Source organism: Hippocampus zosterae, chromosome 9 (genome assembly GCF_025434085.1).
Source record: "Hippocampus zosterae strain Florida chromosome 9, ASM2543408v3, whole genome shotgun sequence".
In the NCBI taxonomy this organism is placed as follows: Eukaryota; Metazoa; Chordata; class Actinopteri; order Syngnathiformes; family Syngnathidae; genus Hippocampus; species Hippocampus zosterae.
This window is the reverse complement of record NC_067459.1, coordinates 19,532,595-19,552,853: the sequence shown is the minus strand read 5'-3', so window position 1 is coordinate 19,552,853 and position 20,259 is coordinate 19,532,595. Positions and strand designations below refer to the sequence as shown.

General features: G+C 45.5%; 1 protein-coding gene across 3 annotated transcripts in view; it reads left to right on the top strand.

Moving 5' to 3' along the window:
• The first annotated feature begins 224 nt into the window (after window positions 1-224).
• Window positions 225-20,259, top strand: part of LOC127607547 (histone deacetylase 7-like) — a 38,578-nt gene continuing 18,543 nt past the window's right edge. Inside the window, exons 1-5 of one of the 3 annotated variants that reach the window (XM_052075968.1) lie at window positions 225-274; window positions 17,747-17,928; window positions 18,109-18,196; window positions 18,649-18,763; window positions 18,853-18,929. In XM_052075968.1, coding sequence (XP_051931928.1) covers window positions 238-274; window positions 17,747-17,928; window positions 18,109-18,196; window positions 18,649-18,763; window positions 18,853-18,929 — 499 coding nt within the window. In that variant the 5' untranslated portion in view covers window positions 225-237. Of the gene's footprint in view, window positions 275-387; window positions 740-8,141; window positions 8,582-17,746; window positions 17,929-18,108; window positions 18,197-18,648; window positions 18,764-18,852; window positions 18,930-20,259 lie in introns of those variants that run through there. The other 2 variants (XM_052075969.1, XM_052075970.1) reach the window with 2 other exon arrangements.

The following is a 20,259-nucleotide window of genomic DNA, read 5'->3' as shown; positions in this document are numbered from 1 at the left end:
AGGTGCAGTTAGATCTCATTTGCATTCACTTCAATGGGTTAAAAATTGGAGTTTGGAAATCAAAGAAATCTTTTGGGACGTCAGTCCTGAAACTTTTCTGACACATCCTGCCCACGATACATGTCCATTGTTTCATTGTATGATTAAAAAGTAAATTGCGATTGAATTTTCGGTTCTTGGTTATCATCATGTTCTGTTCAACACATTCGACTGAATTATTTTCTTTTTTTTCAGGTAATGCTCAGCGCTGTTCTAGTTCCATCCTCTGTGCTTTGTGAGTACTAAATGAAGACTTCCTGCTATTGTCCGTCAGACAAACTCAATCTGTTATGCTGTGTAACGCGCACGCACGCACGCACGCGCACGCACACAATGACGCGCGCGGACGCACACTATAGCGCGCTCCGAGAAACACACGACCTCTGTGCGGCTGCCGGCGCAGGGGCGGCACTAACAAGTTACGGGAGGTTTATACGTCAGAGCAACTGCGTCGTCTGTGAAAGCAACAACAACAACAACAAAAAAGTGAGTTGAAGGGAGTGATTAGACGAGAGAGGGTGAAAAGGAGAGAGACGAGCTGGTTGCGCTCACACCAAGGCGAGCGCCAGACATCGGAGAGGCAAGCGGTTGAGTCAGTGGGCTTCAGCACCACTCCCCTGTCAGAGCGGGATCTGCATTCTCACACAGCCTCTCAGACCTGCTGCCACTGTTTAACTTGACCGGAGGAACCTCAAAGCTGGTAGGAAATATTACACAATGTGTATATATATATATATATTTCGAAAATAAATATGGTTGTAATAGAAAGTAGGAATCGGTGGCCAATGTCATTTTTTATACTCTTTAATCTGATCAGTGGAAGTTCGGTTTTTGTGGGGGGGGTTTTAACTGATGTGAGAAACTTTGAGATTTTTTTTTTATCAGTGACAATACGCTTTTGAAAACTCATATTTGTGCGTATGAAAAGAAGAGGAAACATTGCAGTCCGAAAAGACAATATTGTGTGCATCGGTTGTATTTGTTTAGTTTTGCAAGTGTTGTCCCTTAAGACGGGAGAAGGGGAGAAAATTGGAAACAGACCCACCCACCCCAAAGAGTGTCCACTTAAATCTTTGTGAAAAATGTGAAACAGAACATTAATGCGATGCAGTGCTGCAGGAGACGGACATACAGGGATCCTAACATGACATGGAGGCTGGATAGTCAAAGCCCGGAAAGAGGCTGGGAGTACGGAAGTAGTTGTCCCAACACCAGATAGCGCTTCTTCCAAGCGAGCAGTATTCAAAACAGGGTTAAGTTACTCTGCGTATTGTTTTTTTTCCCAGATAAAAATATATCTTTTACAAAAGCCCTCCTCCCGTCTTATAAATTACATTTCCACCATACTAATCAGAACTAATCATGGTTCTCGCCACCATGTACGAGTGGAACTCAACTAAATGATTAAAACAGTATTATAATAACAACCAAAAATATCAAAATACTTTTTCGCTCTCTCTCTCCCCCGCCCCTCAATGTGTGTGTGTGTTTTGAATTCATGCCCCAACCCACCCATTTTCTAATCCGCTTATCCTCACAAGGGTCGCGGGGGGTGCTGGAGCCTATCCCAGCTGTCTTTGGGCAGTAGGCGGGGAACACCCTGAACTGGTTGACAGCCAATCGCAGGGCACAACCATTCGTGCTCACAATCACACCTATGGAACATTTATCCATCCATCCATCCATCATCTACCGCTTATCCGGGGCCGGGTCGCGGGGGCAACAGCTTTAGCAGGGAAGCCCAGACTTCCCTCTCCCTAGCTACCTCTTCCAGCTCTCCCCGGGGGATTCCGAGGCGTTCCCAAGCCAGCTGGGTGACGTAGTCTCTCCAGCGTGTCCTGGGTCTTCCTCGGGGTCTCCTCCCGGTGGGACATGCCCGGAACACCTCACCAGGGAGGCGCTCAGGAGGCATCCGAATCAGATGCCCAAGCCACCTCATCTGGCTCCTCTCGATGTGGAGGAGAAGCGGCTCGACTCTGAGCCCCTCCCGGATGACCGAGCTCCTCACCTTATCTCTAAGGGAGAGCCCGGACACCCTGCGGAGAAAACTCATTTCGGCCGCTTGTATCCGGGATCTCGTTCTTTCGGTCACGACCCATAGCTCGTGGCCATAGATGAGGGTTGGGACGTAGATCGACCGGTAAATTGAGAGCTTCGCCCTTTGGCTCAGCTCCTTCTTCACCACGACAGACCGATACAACGTCCGCATCACAGCAGACGCTGCACCGATCCGCCTGTCGATCTCTCGCTCCCTCCTGCCCTCACTCGTGAACAAGACCCCAAGATACTTAAACTCCTCCACTTGGGGTAATATCTCCTCCCCGACCCGGAGGGGGCAATCCACCCTTTTCCGACTGAGGACCATGGTTTCAGATTTGGAGGTGCTGATTTTCATCCCAACCGCTTCACACTCGGCTGCGAAACGCTCCAGTGAGAGTTGTAGAGCCCCGTTTGAAGGAGCCAACAGCACCACATCATCTGCAAAAAGCAGGGATGTAATACTGAGGCCCCCAAAACGGACTCCCTCAACGCTTCGGCTGCGCCTAGAAATTCTGTCCATAAAGGTTATGAACAGAATCGGCGACAAAGGGCAGCCTTGGCGGAGTCCTACCCCCACTGGAAACGGTTCCGACTTACTGCCGGCTATGCGAACCAAACTCTGACATCGGTGGTATAGTGACCGAACAGCCCGTATCAGGGGGTTCGGTACGCCATACCCACGAAGCACCCCCCACAGAACTCCCCGAGGGACACGGTCAAACGCCTTCTCCAAGTCCACAAAACACATGTAGACTGGTTGGGCGAATTCCCACATACCCTCAAGGACCCTGCTAAGGGTGTAGAGCTGGTCCACTGTTCCACGGCCGGGACGAAAACCACACTGCTCCTCCTCAATCTGAGGCTCGACTTCCTGACGGACCCTCCTCTCCAGCACCCCTGAATAGACCTTACCAGGGAGGCTGAGGAGTGTGATCCCTCTGTAGTTGGAACACACCCTCCGGTCCCCCTTTTTAAAAAGAGGGACTACCACCCCGGTCTGCCAATCCAGAGGCACTCTCCCTGTTGACCACGCGATGTTGTAGAGGCGTGTCAACCAGGACAGCCCCACAACATCCAGAGCCTTGAGGAACTCCGGGCGGATCTCATCCACCCCTGGGGCCTTGCCACCGAGGAGCTTTTTAACCACATCGGTGACTTCAACCACAGAGATAGGAGAGCCCACCTCAGAGTCCCCAGGCTCTGCTTCCTCAAAGGAAGGCGTGTTGGTGGAGTTGAGGAGGTCTTCGAAGTACTCTGCCCACCGGTTCACAACGTCCCGAGTCGAAGTCAGCAGCGCCCCATCCCCACTGTACACAGTGTTAGTGGTGCACTGCTTCCCCCTCCTGAGACGTCGGATGGTGGACCAGAATTTCCTCGAAGCCGTCCGGAAGTCGGCTTCCATGGCCTCACCGAACTCTTCCCACGCTCGGGTTTTTGCCTCGGCGACCACCGAAGCCGCGGTCCGCTTGGCCAGTCGATACCCGTCAGCTGCCTCTGGGGTCCCACAGGCCATAAAGGCTCGGTAGGACTCCTTCTTCAGCTTGACGGCATCCCTTACTGCTGGTGTCCACCAGCGAGTACGAGGATTGCCGCCACGACAGGCACCAACCACCTTACGGCCACAACTCAGATTGGCCGCCTCAACAATAGAGGCACGGAACATGGTCCACTCGGACTCAATGTCCCCCGTCTCCCCCGGAACATGGGAAAAGCTCTGTCGGAGGTGGGAGTTGAAACTCCTTCTGACAGGGGATTCCGCCAGACGCTCCCAACAAACCCTCACTATACGTTTGGGTCTGCCAGGACGGACCGGCATCTTCCCCCACCATCGGAGCCGACTCACCACCAGGTGGTGATCAGTTGACAGCTCCGCCCCTCTCTTCACCCGAGTGTCCAGAACATGCGGCCGCAAATCCGATGATACAACTACAAAGTCGATCATCGAACTGCGGCCTAGGGTGTCCTGGTGCCAAGTGCACATATGGACACCCTTATGTTTGAACAAGGTGTTCGTTATGGACAATCCGTGGCGAGCACAGAAGTCCAATAACAAAACACCACTCGGGTTTTGATCGGGGGGGCCGTTCCTCCCAATCACGCCCCTCCAGGTATCACTGTCATTGCCCACGTGAGCATTGAAGTCCCCCAGCAGAACAATGGAGTCCCCAGCAGGAGTACTCTCCAGCACACCCTCCAAGGACTCCAAAAAGGGTGGGTATGCTGAGCTGCCGTTTGGTGCATATGCACAAACAACAGTCAGGACCCGTCCACCCACCCGAAGGCGGAGGGAGGCAACCCTCTCGTCTACCGGTGTGAACCCCAATGTACAGACACTGAGCCGGGGGGCAATGAGTATGCCCACACCTGCTCTGCGCCTCTCACCGTGAGCAACTCCAGAGTGGAAGAGAGTCCAACCCCTCTCGAGAGAACTGGTACCAGAACCCAGGCTGTGTGTGGAGGCAAGTCCGACTATATCCAGTCGGAAATTCTCTGCCTCACACACCAGCTCGGGCTCCTTCCCTGCCAGAGAGGTGACATTCCATGTCCCAAGAGCTAGCTTCTGCAGCCGGAACATTTAGAGTGTGCCATTAACCTGCTATGCATGTTTTTGGAATGTGGGAGGAAACCGGAATACCCGGAGAAAACCCACGCAGGTACGGGGAGAACGTGCAAACTCCACACGGGAAGGCCGGAGCCACTGCACTGTGAGGCAGATGTGCCAACCAGTCGGCGGACGTGCTAACCAGTCGACCACCACCCTTGAATTCGCTTCTCTTGGTTTGGAAAGGTCAAAGGGGTCAAGGTTAAAGTTGTACATTTTTAGCCCATGCACAAACATCTTGAATAAGTAACGCGTCTTCGTGGGTTGTGTTTGGTTGCAAAGAATGGCATTACGTTGTTACAATCTACTCTGTTGATGGTGGACCGAGTGTCTGGTGCATGACCTCTAAGTATGTACAGTATTGGTCTGGGGAGCGTCCCTAGAAATAGCAGTTGGACTCCTGATGTCATTTGACCCCAGTCAAGAAATGAAGATTGAAGGCACTTGTGTGTGTGTTTCGGTAACAAATGAAAGATGACGTTACTTGTTCGAGTACCGCCCCCTGGTGGAAAAAAAGTTCATTTGCAGGAATCTGATCTCATTTGAAAGTGGCTGCCAAGGGAGGCCTAATTGCACAGAGAAAGACTCTCAGAAGGATTTTGTCATGATGGAACCTGTTGAACTAAATATTTGTGGATTTTTTTTTCTGTCCAGTGAAGGAAACTTGAACAAATGATAAATGTCCAAGATACAATTGTACCTTTTCGACGCTCATCACGGGTACAAGGGTGATATTTCTGCCATATGATTATGCCATCAAATGTTTGTTCCGTAAGTTTGACCTTTTGAGTGATTTCGAGCCCGCCATGCAAAGAAGTGCATGCGTTCGAGCTAAACTCCCCAGTGGGACTCTTTCCACTCTCACAGTCAGTTTCCAGAGGAACAAGTCGAGCGCCGAGCGCTATCTCTCCCCTCTGTGGCTTGACTTTGTTTTGCCGTTGGGAGTGGAAAGGTTTTCGAGGGTACCCACCACCCTGAGAAGCCTTTGCGACCTTCTTGCGTCAACATTACGATGCAGTCGCCAACTCCATTTCGCTTCCTCAACGCATCCTATACGTGTGTTGGGAAGCTAAAAAAAGATTTTTATTTTGACAGTGTCATTTGTGGTGGCATGCTTAATTGCTTCGTGTTTTACTATCATCGTCATCATCGCAGACCGTCACTCTCTTCTTCCAGCACGCTCTCTGGCAATGTGCCCTTCGAGCGCTGCTCCCTCCATCAACGTATTGCCTGACTGCATTCTTCCCATTCCGACTGGCTTCCTGTGACTCCAAGAGGAGTAAGGCCTACTGGCCGCAAAACTCCACCTTGAAGTCCTACCCACATATTCCATGTGTTCCATTCTCACCCTTTTCACTTTCAAATTCAGTTTAGAGATGAACTGCAAACTCAACCTATCGGAATGCTTTAAAAATAAGCGTGAAACAAATATCGGGGATAATTATTTTATTTTGGAATTTATGAGGGGCGGTCCATTGATGCAAATGTGACATGAACCTGTAACTTTATCCGGATTCTCATTAAAAATGAATTTGAATCTGTCCTCATATTTGCTCTTTGACTATTTCAAAACGACAGGGCGAAGGGTGGCCCAAAGCTTTTAGCACAGCGTCGTCCTCAAAGCATTTAATTATGTTAATTTCGGTTTTAGAGGCAGCCTCACTCAATATTTACACACACTTTCGGAGGAATAAATTACCGGTAGTCTGCAATTCATGTGCCTTATTGCCTCAGCAATATTGTTGATTTAAAGTGCTACACCCAGGGAAAGGAACTGTATGTTAAGAGAAAACATATTATAGTCTTAACGCTCTACTCATTTAAAAATGATTTACAATCTGGTCCAAATAGCAATTAGAGGTCATACGATGTTCGTGATATTTCCCTTTTAGCTTTCACGCGAAACAACAGCTACCAAACCCACTGGACGGAAAACGATAATACTTGGAGTCAAACGTTTATCATTCAATTTGGACGAATTACCATGAAATTCAATTTACTTGAACAGACAGTGCCGCCAGTTATTCGGGCCACAGTTGGCTATAAGTACGAGCTGTTGAGACAATGATGTTTTCTCACACAAGCTATACCGTTTTCCTCTTAATCAACTGAGCTGCACAATGGTTAATCTGATGATGTTCAGGGTCAGCCTGGGTCAAATGAAATAACACACCGGCTCGGATTCACTGTCGCCCGTTGTTTGTTCTGACGAAAGGTGGAGATGGAGATGTGAGATTTGACAACATGCGAGAGATGCAACTCTGTGAAAATTACGAACCGCTGTGCACTGTGAATGCAGGTGTATACTCGAGCAATGCATATAAGATAAGACAAGATAAGATAAGATATGATAAGATAAGATAACCTTTATTTGTCCCACACTGGGGAAATTTGCAGTCTACAGCAGCAAAATTGGGGGGTTTGAGAAAAAAATGAAACGTTTCATTGCACAAAATAAATGTTTCAGAAAAGAACTGTACACAGTTCAATATAAGTGCAATATAAAATAAAGCATTATCAATATATTTGTAGACTAAATATATTAAATTAGTCTAATATTATAAATATTCGAGTCTAATATTTATAATATTAGACGCATGTATAAGACTATTTATATATGACATATATTATTTATTTATAGTTTAAATATATATACTATTTATAACATAGGTAAATATTATAAATAATAACAAAATATGAGCAGAATTAAGTGGACATAGACATCATTACTGCAACATTGTACTTGTATTCTTTAACTGGTGTCTTCGTTAATGTAATGCTTCCCCACACATGACAAGAAAATAATGTGTGTCCTGACTGCAGCACCTGCAACCCCTCAAACTGTCTGTTGTAGTACCAAGACTGACCTGCGAGAGGGGCCGTCGTGCCAATGCACATGCGGGGAAATACAAAGAAGAATTACGATTAACACTAGTAGCAGTCGTAAAAGAAGCTAAATTGTTATCTAGTAACCACATTGAACCGGTAAACTCTCCTCCTTGTTATTGTTGCTATGGTCAAAGGTGTGGGAGTGATATTATACAAACACTCCACACATAACTATACATGCCCCCCCCCCCTCCGTTTAATAAGGAAATTACCAATGTCTGCGGGAATTCATCCAAATAAAAGGTCTTCTTACTTCAAATAAATGCCTTGTACTCTGCAGGTGAGTAGACAAATCCCACTGTTTGAGAAATGCTTTGATTAGACACTAACTGCACAATTCCTGAAGTTCACCAGGCTGTTAGGCCAATAGCATCATTGTTTTTTCTTTCTTTTGAGAGAGAGAGAGAGAGAGAACCACAACCTGCCAAGTAAGGTGTGCACTTAATTGTTTTGAAAGGCGTTTCTAATCCGTTGACAACCTTTTTTGGCCACACCAAATATTCTTTACAGCTGTCACCATACAAAAACACCCCCCCCCCCCCCCCTCCCGACAAATTTACAAATAAACTGTGTTCAGACTGTTCGTGATAATTTCCAAGATTGAAAAAAACCCGCACCCACGCCATTTACGCATCCCTCAAGTCTCACTTGAGCAGATGAAGCCCTCCCACTCGTGTCACACTCAAAAGGTGAGACTGCGTGCGAGCGACGAGGAATGAGGAACACTTTTCAGTCACTGCGAACACATTTCGAACGAGAACTCAGTGCGTCCAAGTTCGCTTGCCAAGGCCGAATGCGAGCACGAGCAGCAACCGTCACGAGCGACAAGCTTTCGCCGCTCAGTGTGAGATCCGGGTTGGACTAACCTGTTAAGTCAGTCGTTTTACAACGGCCACAAGGATGTTTCATTTTGTGTGACACGATACTCTTCCCTTAAATAAACCTATCGGTTTTATTATAACCGTGCAAAAATGGAAGTGCCTCGACTGTTTTGAACTTCACCTTCACCAGGTAGGCAATATTACCTAACATTTAAGCTAATATGGAAATGCTTTACGAAAGCGACGACTCCAACATAAGCCCTATCCTGTCTTTAATGTTGCTTTACAAACAACACAACTCGAGTGACAACGCCATGTATTCGTTATGCTCGGTGAGAATGTTGATATTTCATTAAATATGTGTTTGAACTCATTTTCAATTTAAATGCTAACGTGGTCCCTGCAAGAAGCTGTATAATGAAAACTATATATATATATATATATATATATATATATATATATATATATATATATATATATATATATATATATACACACACACACACACACAGTATTTATGTTGAAGTTGTTGATGTTCAGTGGCGGAGCTAGACTTTTATCCTTGGAAGGATGGGGGAAATGGGGTGGCCAAGGCTATTGCAGAAGGTCCGCAAACCAATAACTTGGAAGCACGTTATCAAAAAGTGATCAACATTAATTTTTATGTTCCTAACTTTTTTTTTATATAATCCCCCAAATTCTTCGAAAAATCCTGATAAACATTCATGATATATTCCATACGAAGAACAAGGGTAAATGTGGAGAAAAAAAATCCACCGAAAAATCTGAAAATACCCAAAGCCAATTTTCTGGCCTGGCACCAGGGGAGTGCGAGCATATTCCCCTGGAGTCAATGCATCGCCCCCGGCCCCTCCTCTCGCTCCACCATTGTTGCTGTTGTTGTTTTTACCTGTTGAATGAAACATGTTCCAATTATCGTTACATAATGACCATGGATATAAAGTGCCGACTCCGGGCATTTATTTGAGAGCACTTTAACCACTTTCACATTGGATGAAGGAAATGCACATTTCAGTGCCTTTAGCATGTACTTTAAAAGGGACCAAAAGTAATTGGGCAATTGACTCAAAGGTCATTTCATGGGCAGGTTTGATTAATTCTTTGGGTTACATCGTTACCAATCAAGCATATGAAAGGCCTGGAGTTGATATGAGGTGTGTTGTTTGCATGTGGATGGTTTTGTTGCGAAGACATAGGGTCAAAGAAGCTTTCCGTGCAGGGAAAGCCATCCCAAAGCTGCACAAACAAAAAAAAAAGTCAAAATTGTTCCAATGTCAAAGATTGTGACAGTTTGTAAGGTTGTGACAGTTTGTTGTAAAATTTGATTTCTGCTCAAATACCCGAACTGTATACTGTAACACACAGTAGACATACAGGTCCGCATTTTGAATTAATGTGTATTTAACTGTGAAAAATGGATAATAATTTACTTTAAAAAGGTGTTCTTCTTATCCTGGAAGGAGAGCAGGAAGGAACTCATGGAGGTAATTAAGAAAATAAGAAACTCGCAGGTCTGCCGTGGAAGAAGAGAAGGAAGGGAGGCAGAATAGCAGTTTTAAGGCTGAAAGGAAGGACGTAAGGGCGCATGAATAAATAACAGATGTGACGGGAGAATGGAAGGCAGAAACATAGCTTTTAGCAAAGGAGGGAGAGATGCAAAATTAAAACCTGCGTCGACTCATGAAAGACAAAGGGGGATTGAAGGAAGTCAAAAAGGAAGAGAGGAGATACTCAGAAAAAAAAGCAGGGGTATGAATATAGACGATGGTAGAAAGAAGGGAAGAAGGTTGGAACCAAGGAAGGAAGGAAGGAAGGAGAAAAGTATATTTTTTTTCAGTGAAGGAAGGAAAGAAGCTGGGCTATATTTACATTCGTCTGACCCCGTGTATGTACATGTTCCAAGTTACGAAAACATGAATGCTACAGGAGACAAAAATCACAAATACTGTGCATGTGACCCCCCCCCCCCCCACCCCCTTCCCTTGCTACACTAATTTCGACTCGCAATAAAATGGGAAAGTTTTCTGCTAGGCAACAGATGTTTGCTTACGCAATGTCATTACTTTTGGGCAGCTGTGTTGAATGTGTTTACATTCACGGGACAAAAGCGTTGCCGTATCACGCCCTCGAAGCGCCTCAAAATGAAAATCTGCACATGTATAGAGTCCTGATACATGCAGAAATATGCACCCGCTTAGCAACAGTTCGTGGAATATTGCTATGACGTGACCCTTTTTGGGATGGGTGAGGTCATAGTTTGGGTGCTATTACCAGAATTCAACTTGCATTCATTTTGTGCGTGTGTGTGTGTGTGTGTGTGTGTGTGTGTGTGTGTGTGTGTGTGTGTGTGTGTGCGTGTGTGTGTGCGCCCTAATCCAAGGATTTGACACCACTGTCTGGCTTTCTGCTGCCTCTCAAGTTTCTCAGATCATGTGTTCCTCTGTTTATCTCATTAATAGGAGATATCATTCGTCCTTTGAATGGCTTGATATTGAATCCGCTGGTGTATGCGTGTGTGTGAAAGGCTGGAAACGAACAATGAGCAGCCTTTTTTTTATTCAACACCAAGGGTGTCACTTTACCTCAAGTTGGGCCGTTTCTTGGAAGAGGCCTGATTAAGATATGAGATCTGACATTATTCGTTACTGTCCAACAGTGGGTTATTGTTTATCAAATGCTTCATCAGTGATGGAACAATAGACAGAATTGATTGCTGTCCTTTTTTTTCCCTTCTTCCTCTTTTTCCCCTACATTACTCTTGGCCTAATACTAGGCCACGCAGAACGGTGACCCAGAATTAGCGTCTAACAATTTTTCTGTGCGAAAAGGGGAGTTTGGTGCGCTCTCTTTGAGGTCGTTTGACACGTATTTATTGGGAAATCGGCTCAACCAAACCAAATTTGAGAGGGAAAGAAAGCACCTGAAACAAAAGAACGACATGGACTAATAACGGAATCGAGCGGGATACGACGATGATAACGTTAGATGGGATTCGGCCGATCGCCACCCTGTGTGGAAGGGATGCGGCGACGTGATTGTCACCCTTCACGCTGACAATCACATTTTCAGGTCAACTAGCATGCCACTTGCATTTCTTTAGATTTATTTTTTTTCACAATTTACTCTAGAATGAAATAATTCCTGCAATCATACAAGCCACTCGAGCTGAACTAATGAACGGCAGATGCTGCATGCACTTGGCGATTGCCCTCATGGCTCTGTTGCTTTAACAACAATTCTTCTATACTGCCTTTACAAAAGAAGTTTAAAATTTCAGCCACCAGAGGATGAGTCAGATCTCTTAATTTAGTCATGACAAGAAAGGATTGGGCTGTCGAGGTTTCTTATCATTGTTTATCGGCAATAATCAGAAAGTCCCAAAAATAAAGATTGAGTTTATCTGTGTAATCGCCTGACTGATTTTGAATGTGAAGGTAACCAACCATCCTCTGGTCTCCTGCTCCGAATGTATTTACTCAATTCGTAAAGGCATGAAGTGAAGCCACCTGTAAACCTAAGATAGTCATTGCAAGGTATCCTTTTGGCCTGTACGTTTTATCGCAACCTTTTACCCAGGAAAGAACCTTTTACAAGTCTCCAGTGTTTGCCAACGTGATCCGTTGCGGCGTGCTGACAATAAGCACAGTGTTCTGGACAGACCGCAGCCGTAGATCACATTTCCTGTTCCTGATTTAAGATTTCAGCTCATATGACTGTGATACACTCCTCAGTACACAGAAATGGGACTACTTGTTTATTGTGTTTGGGAAATCAGCAGTAGCAACACGAGTCAAACAAAGCCAGCAACATTTGATTTCTTTATTTTTAAGCCAAAACTGCTGGTAAGTTAACACCAGAATGGTGCCAGAAGCCAACCTAGTGTGAAAAACTATCCAGGTGAAAAACTTTTTCATCTCAGCGCCATACCTAAATCCAGGAATTCATTCACACAACAAATACGAAAGAAAGAAAGTTTCGCCGAGAGCTGACAAAATAGTCAAATTTAAAAACCTCTCGACTGCGATACATTTCAATCATTTTTGCGTCAGACTGTTTTTCCGTTTGCGCTTCCATAAATGCTCTCATGTAAACAAATGGCCCGAATAACACTTTTCATATGTTCCCAGTTCAAGACGGTCTCGTGGGAAGCAGCCCGTCCACTCAGGATGACCTTTGTAGCGATACAATTGGAACAAACGACAGTCTGTCTGTGTTGCGAGAAATCAATTTAAGTCCCACTAAAGAGCATGCTAGCTTGTGACATTGTATCACGCCCACGCTCGTTAAAAGTGACCTGACAGTATCTTACCTTGCTTAGTCTGTACAGTCTCAGTGACGGAATATCAAGAGACTCTGTGACTCATATTAGTTGAAGAACGTGGCAGGCAAAGTGCAAACCGCACACAACATAGGAGCTATGAATTTTTCCTAAAGGAAATAATTGTGATAGAATTAATCCAGCCCAGCTTGGGCGACCGTAGCTAAATTTTAACATGACTTACAACGGGGGCGGCCCGGTGGTCCAGTGGTTAGCTCGTCGACCTCACAGTGCAGAGGTTGTGGGTTCGATCCTGGCACCGGCCCTCCTGTGTGGAGTGTGCATGTTCTTCCCGGGCCTGCGTGGATTTTCTCCGGGTAGTCCGGTTTCCTCCCACGTTCCAAAAACATGCATGGAAGGTTAATTGAAGACTCTAAAATTGTCCAAAGGTGTGTATGGTTGTTTGTCTACATGTTTGTGTGCCCTGCGATTGACTGGCGACCAGTTCAGGGTGTAACGCATCTCTCGTCCAAAGTGATGTGGGATAGGCACCGGTTGACCCGTGTACAAAATAAGCGGCACAGTGTCGTTTCTTGGGTTGCCCATTATAACAGGCCACTCGAAAATGTGCAGTTTTATTAGATGAGGGCCGGTGGGTTTCAATAATTTCAGGAAGCCGGACAGTGTCTGATGTGACCACCATTTTTGCCTCTGACAAGCGCAACACTTCTCCTTTTGCATGGAATCCTAGTCCAGCCCTGCCACACCGATGATCTTGGGAAAGGAAAAGTGCTCACAAACGCATATTTCGACAGATTTGTAAACAATACAAGAGGGGTGGGGGGGTCGTTTGTGCACATACTGTTGGACGTCTTTGATAATCAATGATAAAGTGAAATTTTGCAGGACACAAATTGCACCCCAATTATCTCGGACTGATTTTATTCCCAACTGCGTGGGCAACCATTACAAACACGCCCGGGGCGGCAGTTGCTCTTGCTTTTAATGCACTTGATGCCCCATGTTCATCATAACAACGAATGCACTGTGCGCCGCTATTAATATGTGACCACACGCTTGCATGATCGCACAATGTAACGTGTGCACAACGACAGGTGACGCTAAAAATAAGCCGCGCTGGCTGCATGGGCTGAAAGATGCACTTAGCAATATAGTATAGGGCTCCCTCCAAAAGAAACAAATGGCTTCTATTAAGGGCCCTGTTAATACACCGGCACACACCATCGCTGATGCGTACGGACGCGCACCTTCAACTGTTGCCCACTCCGACATATGCAAACACAAAGACCTGCTGTGTACACTCAAAAGAAGCAACTGCAAGCTAATAATATCTTGGCGGGCATAGAGTGGACACACACACAAGAACACACACGTATGGATGCACACATTTGGAGATTGATACTCCAGCTGCTCGGAAGCAGAGGGACAGAATGTCCCCAGCAGCTGTGCATTCCTCTCAACGTAAGAATAGAGGGGGAAGGGGGGGGGGGCTTGGTGGCAAGTAGCAGGAACTGCTAAAAGTGGGCATGACGGTGACGTCAGTACACTGTCACAAGATGCAATTTAATCGTTCGGAAATATGCTGATTATAACTACTGGGGTTGTAGGTTTGTGGAAATCTTCTGCCGAGTGCCGACAGTTGTGTCAAATATCATGGTTAGCTTTTTGATACCTCTGATGATTTTTGAGTGAGCTCTTTGAATGAATCTCATCAGACGAAGGCTCCAGCTGCTCAAATGGATAGATAGATCGAATCCGCAGGTGTACCCGATGAAGTGGATCTAAGTGGGAGTGTTGGTGTTTGTTGTCATCATGTCAGGGCGTGGAAAGAGTTAAAAAAAAAAAGCGACAACCTAATGATGATTACATGAAATTACTTTTCATTTTAGTTCCCTGGTCTGTGCTCGACATCCATTTTCATATTCAGTCCAATCATGTCAATGCGTTAAATATTAAAATAGTAAAATGTGCACTTTTCCTGTTTGGCTACACGGCCAAGAAGCGAAGCGCAGCTGGGAGAGGCATCGTTCCCCGTGTGGCTCAAGCAAAAACACACACATTAATTGACACGAGCAATTGATGGCTAGCCGTTACCACCTGTCGTCAGTTGCCAGCGACGCTAGCAATCAGTCGCCAAATAAACAACAGAGAGACGGGGGATGGCTGCATTTATGGCACTCGTTCCCTATGTTCATTACACTCAACTCAAGATGCTTATTTTCGCTTTATCTACCGTCTCCTCTTTATATATATCTTCTTCGCATACAGACTTCCACATTTTGGGCAGCCGGCACGCCAACCGCAAATGGCTGATAAATTTTCAGTATGACGGCGGCCTGAGACGGTTTCATTGGTCCACTGTGACGTGTTCGGTATTTTCATTGGTCGAATGTAACGAGACTTTGGGGGAAAATAACAAATGACTATGGAACGGCTTCAAGCTCATCGGTAAAAAGTCATTTAAAAACCACATTCAAGGCCGCATGGTTCAAAGTGTGGGAACAAGTCGAGGCAGTCATGAACCTCTGCGCACGTCACCGCATGCGTGTGTCATATAGTCTCACTGCACCGTTGCTAATTGAAGCAGGTCAAAGCCTCAAGTATGATGCAGTGCTTACTGTATGTACGCAAATAGTAACTCTCACTTAGTCTAAAGCGTGACTTGCAGACTGAACTCCGTCCAGCGACAAAGTGGTATTCGTTTCAACCCAACAATAAACAAAAGCCAAAGTTTTCGGCCGCAGCGTGGATATAAATACAGCTGACAGACATCTGCACTCTCGAGCTGCAGCAATGTGCCAGTAAATCTATTCAACCAAAATAGCAGCTTCTGCTTGCCTAAATGAACCAAGAGGATGTTATGGTGAAGACTAACTTTAGATACAGGAAGTGCACAAGTGTCAGTGTCAGTGTGTGTGAGTGCGTGCATGCGTTGCGTGCAGAAGGCCCACAGAAAGAGGATGGATGGTTGTGAAACAAATATGCCATTACAGAAACCAGAAGTTTGTCTCCTGTTTATTTTTAGCGCCACAATGCTCAAAATGAGAAGAGAGAAAGAGAGAAACTACTCACACAAGATCACTTTGAGATACTGTACCGTTCTGGTTCTTCATAAAACATGAAGATTTTATCATGGCAAAAAAAACAATACTTATTCAGGTCCATGCTTATTAGTTTAACTGGAGTTTGCGCTGGTTTGAAACGGCACCGCACACGATGGGAGGGTTGGAAAAAATCCTGAGAACTCCACCAATACACACACTGTATTGTTGAATTAATACCTTGACTGCCAATCAAAAGTGGTTTTCTGTCAGCGTACCTAATATAGTGTCCTGTAAGTGTATATTTACAATTTTAAGACCCACCAATGTGAATATTTTAGAGTGGTTTCGGTGATGGGCTGTGGTGGCCGTGTATGGTTCTTCCACACGCTACCAAAGCAGCCGGACGCAGGTTAAAATACTACATCGTCCCGTTGACGGTAAATCATCCGTCTTTCTTGTAAATGATAAGACCGTCTTCTTGGACACCACGGGACATCAAAAAAGAGTCAATAAAAGTCAATGAAACATTTGAAAAGAGTTGAGCTAATTCCTGCTAGCCTGCCCTCGCTAATGCCCTGGCTTCTTATCATGACGTGATTTTCATGTGCACCACATGACTTGACTATTAGCCTGCTTATTTTGTGTGACAAGTGAGTATTAAAGTGACTGATTCTAATTTTTATCCATCCATTTTCTCCCGCTCATCCTGTTCAACAAACAAAAAGCGGGCTATGACCCGAACAGTCACCATTCAATTGCAGTGCAGCATTCTTGTACCGAGCGCATCCATGGACGCATGGGAAAAACATGCAAACTGCTCACCGAAAAGCCCAAATTATGATATGAACCCAAATTCATTTGAGTTTGAGGCAGCTGTGCCATCCAGGTGTTCTTTTTAGGATTGATTACATTCCTCGCAGTTTCAAATAATACCCAGAAATCCCCCACAACCTTTCGCGAATGTGAACGCTGCGCAAGGCCGTCTGTGACAAATAGCAGAAGTGAAACTGATGAAGCTTACATGCACATTAGCATGTACTGTAAATCCTCCTGGTCTCATCGACTCCCTTCATTATTCTGCCGTGTGCAAGCGGGCGTGGGAGACACTTTTGCAAACCCGAAACACCCTCACAGAGATAATTACTTCACTGTGAGTCAGTCGGACTTTTGGGAACCGGGCCCAAAATGGAGCTGCATGTGACCACGAAACTGAAGAGACGTTTACTGTCGCCATTCGGAGCTTTAATTTGGACCTTTGTCCGTCCGTAGTGTACAGCGGCATGCGAACCTGCGCGCAGCCGTGGTGGCGTCGGTTCCCATTCGCAGGTGCCTAGGGCCTCATCACACCTTAGGATATACGACACTTTGTTAAGCTTTCTGTTTGGTTTGATGAGTTTGTATTTTTAACCCTTTCATGCACCCTGTAACCTGATAACATGATAAGTTGCCCACTGTCATCACCGCTGTCCCCTGAAAGGGTTAATAATAGAATCTTTTCCACTATTACATATCGGTAAAAAGAACAGTTTGTCTGTCTTATGACAAATGTTGGGCAATGTTGTGGGTTGCAGTCATATGAAGGCGAATAGGCTCGGTAAATTTCCTTCCAAGTAACTCCACTTCCCGTCGTTGATGTCATGTTGTTCCTTCCCCCTCGAAAGCACAAGCGGTTGCAGCCCAGTGGCACGATCCGTTTTGCTCAATCATGTTCACCTTTGTATCTATCTGTCTATCTTTCAGACAACCGACGTTTGGTTCGCTTGTCGTTGAATTTTTAGCTTGTTGCTGAATTTTGCCTCTATTTTGTTTTGTTTTAATTCGCCCTGGGCAGGGGAAAAAAACGGAATAATGAACTCAACCTTATTGCCTTGACTTCACAAGTCACAAGACCTTTTTTTGAATACTGGAGTCTTTTACCATTTGTCCTCACATGTCTGACGCAATACGTCATCAGGCACCCGTTCGCCCATCAGTAACAATAATGTCTTCCTCTTTCTGTTCTCCCCCATAGTGGATGCCATCAGCAAAGGTCTTTCACTACCCAAAAGTGGGCAGCAGTCCATGGACCTAAGTGTCTCTCACAGGCTGGTTCATCCAGGTCGAGATTCGGCTATGCTGGCCCCCCACCGTCCCTTGTTCCTGGGACCCTGTACCTCTCAGCCCTGCTCTCAGTTTCCATACCAACACTTGCAGGTACGTACAAACGTGCCATTGAGTCCTCGCAGATGGATTTGCACCTGCGCAAACTCAGACCGTTGGTCGCCACCGCCTCATCGCTGTTGTGAAGCAGAAATGTTTTCCACGGACCACTCATTGGTAGCGTAGTCCTTGCGAATTTTCATGTTTGGTTTCAACATCATTTTCTTCGTGCAGTACAACACCGAGCAAAGGCGAAGGGAGATGGAGGCAGAGAAGCAAGAAGAGCTCCAGCAGCTAATACGAAAGAGCAAAAATGAACAAAGTGAGTGTTCCCGTGGACAAGATTGATTGACTCACGGTGTTCGATTCTGTTCTTGGCAGATTGGTGACATGGTCTTTATCTGAGTCACTGCATCTATGTTCCAATAAAAAGGGGATTTCCAGCCATTTTGCGCTCAGATTCCAAGGAAATTGCGTTAATGCAAAAACCGACGTCAAACCGGACAGATTGTTTCAGGAAGCGCCTCAAGCTGTACCCGATACAGGAAATGGAGCGTGGCCTCGGGGACAACTTTTGATGTTGCTATTCGTCAACCATCCTGCCTGCGCCATTGTTCAGAAGAAATATTGCGGATTTTCTCAGTTTCACTTGAAAGGGTGCGGTTGGCCTGTCGGTGCAATTTGGAGGCGTCCAAAATTCCTCAAGGAGAGAAAAATATGGAGTCGTAGTGTTCGGAGAAGTGGTCATGATTTGATCTCGACATTGACCTGCAGGTGCGGTAGCCAGTCCACTGGTGAGGCAGAAACTCAGGGAGCACATCATTATGAAGAGCCAGCCCACCCATGACAGGGTCACCCCCAAACACAACAATCCCACGCCAGGATACGGGTGAGTCCAAACAAACAAACAAACAAACAAACAAAAAAAGAGTCCTCTGAGTGTACATTTGCAAAACAAAATTTGTTTTGTTTACCAAGCCGCCCACTTCCAGACATGCCCCCAAAGTCTCAGTCGTCACCGGGTGACATCCAGCGGAAGGAACTGCGGAGAACAGGTGCGCCGTTCTTCCTCTCTTGTTCCCGTCTCCATGTGAGAAAAAAAAATACTTGTGATTTTTCCATTTGAACTGTCTTTGGATTTCGTCAGCCACAAAAACAGAACAAAAAAAGGTGAACGGCAGCGTACTCTCTGTTAGCATTAAGGCGTGTTTTGAAACGTCAGAGAATACGAGAGAGCAAAATCTCCCAAGTCATAAAAGCAACAGTGACAGTGAGACACAAAGAGCACAACAGTTACATAACATTGACTTAGGTATGTGTAAAATGAACTGTGTGAGAGTACAGCAGGTTTCTCTCACCGTGAGAATGACAGGAGGTGTGGTTAGATCCTCTTACGAACATCCGAAAGCACACCAAGCACGACTTGCTTTACTGGGATTATTAACTTTTTTTTTTTTCTGAACCAGATACTATTTGTTTGGTTTTTGTTTTTTGAGTTGGGGCAGTACCGGACGCTGAAATAAACATTTTATGCCATTGACATGGTTCGGATATTGGCTTAATCTCTTTAGCGCAGGGGTGCCCCAACTTTTTGGACCGAAGATCTATTTTTCGATCAACTAACCTCCCGGGATCTACCCTTACCGGCACGGGCGCGCACACACGCACACATGCACGCCATGATGAGAAACGGAGGCATGCGATGCACTTTTGCAGCCTGTTAACTATTGTAGCTCACACGTACAGTTTTAAAGTACTTCCCTGGGCCCTCCGAGATTCCTATTCTTTACCCGTGCCCTCGGTGAATTGTACACGAAGCAAACTTTGAATGAGAATAATAACGATAAAAGATACAGCGCGACAGCTCTGATTACAAGCTGCAATTGCACACTGCTGAGCGCAAACAACTTCCAGTGACGTAATCACGCGCCACCGTAAATTCAAGATTTACCTGCTTTATTTTATTTTTAAAACATTTTTTGGTGAAAATGAGACTGATAGGATGATTAGGGTGCAGCATACATTAACACAAAACATATATATTACTAACTTGTACAACGACACACAAATGGTTGTTTTTTTTTTGTTTTTTCTCCTCGACACTCCTCGGATCTACTTGGGACCTGTCTTAGATCTACCGGTAGATCAGGATCTACCTAATGGGCACCCCTGGAAACCTTAGTGGATGTTAAAAAAATTAACATTGAAGTTCATAGCTTTACTTCATCTGTGTGGTGCTCTCTTTTTTTCGCAGGCACTTTGTGTGTCTTTCATTTCTGGTTTCTTTAGGCTGCAATTCACGGGCTAAATATAGATATATATATATGCATGTGAGTGTTGTGTGTCGCGCGCGTGTTTCCTCGCGTGTTTATTTCTGTTTTTTGT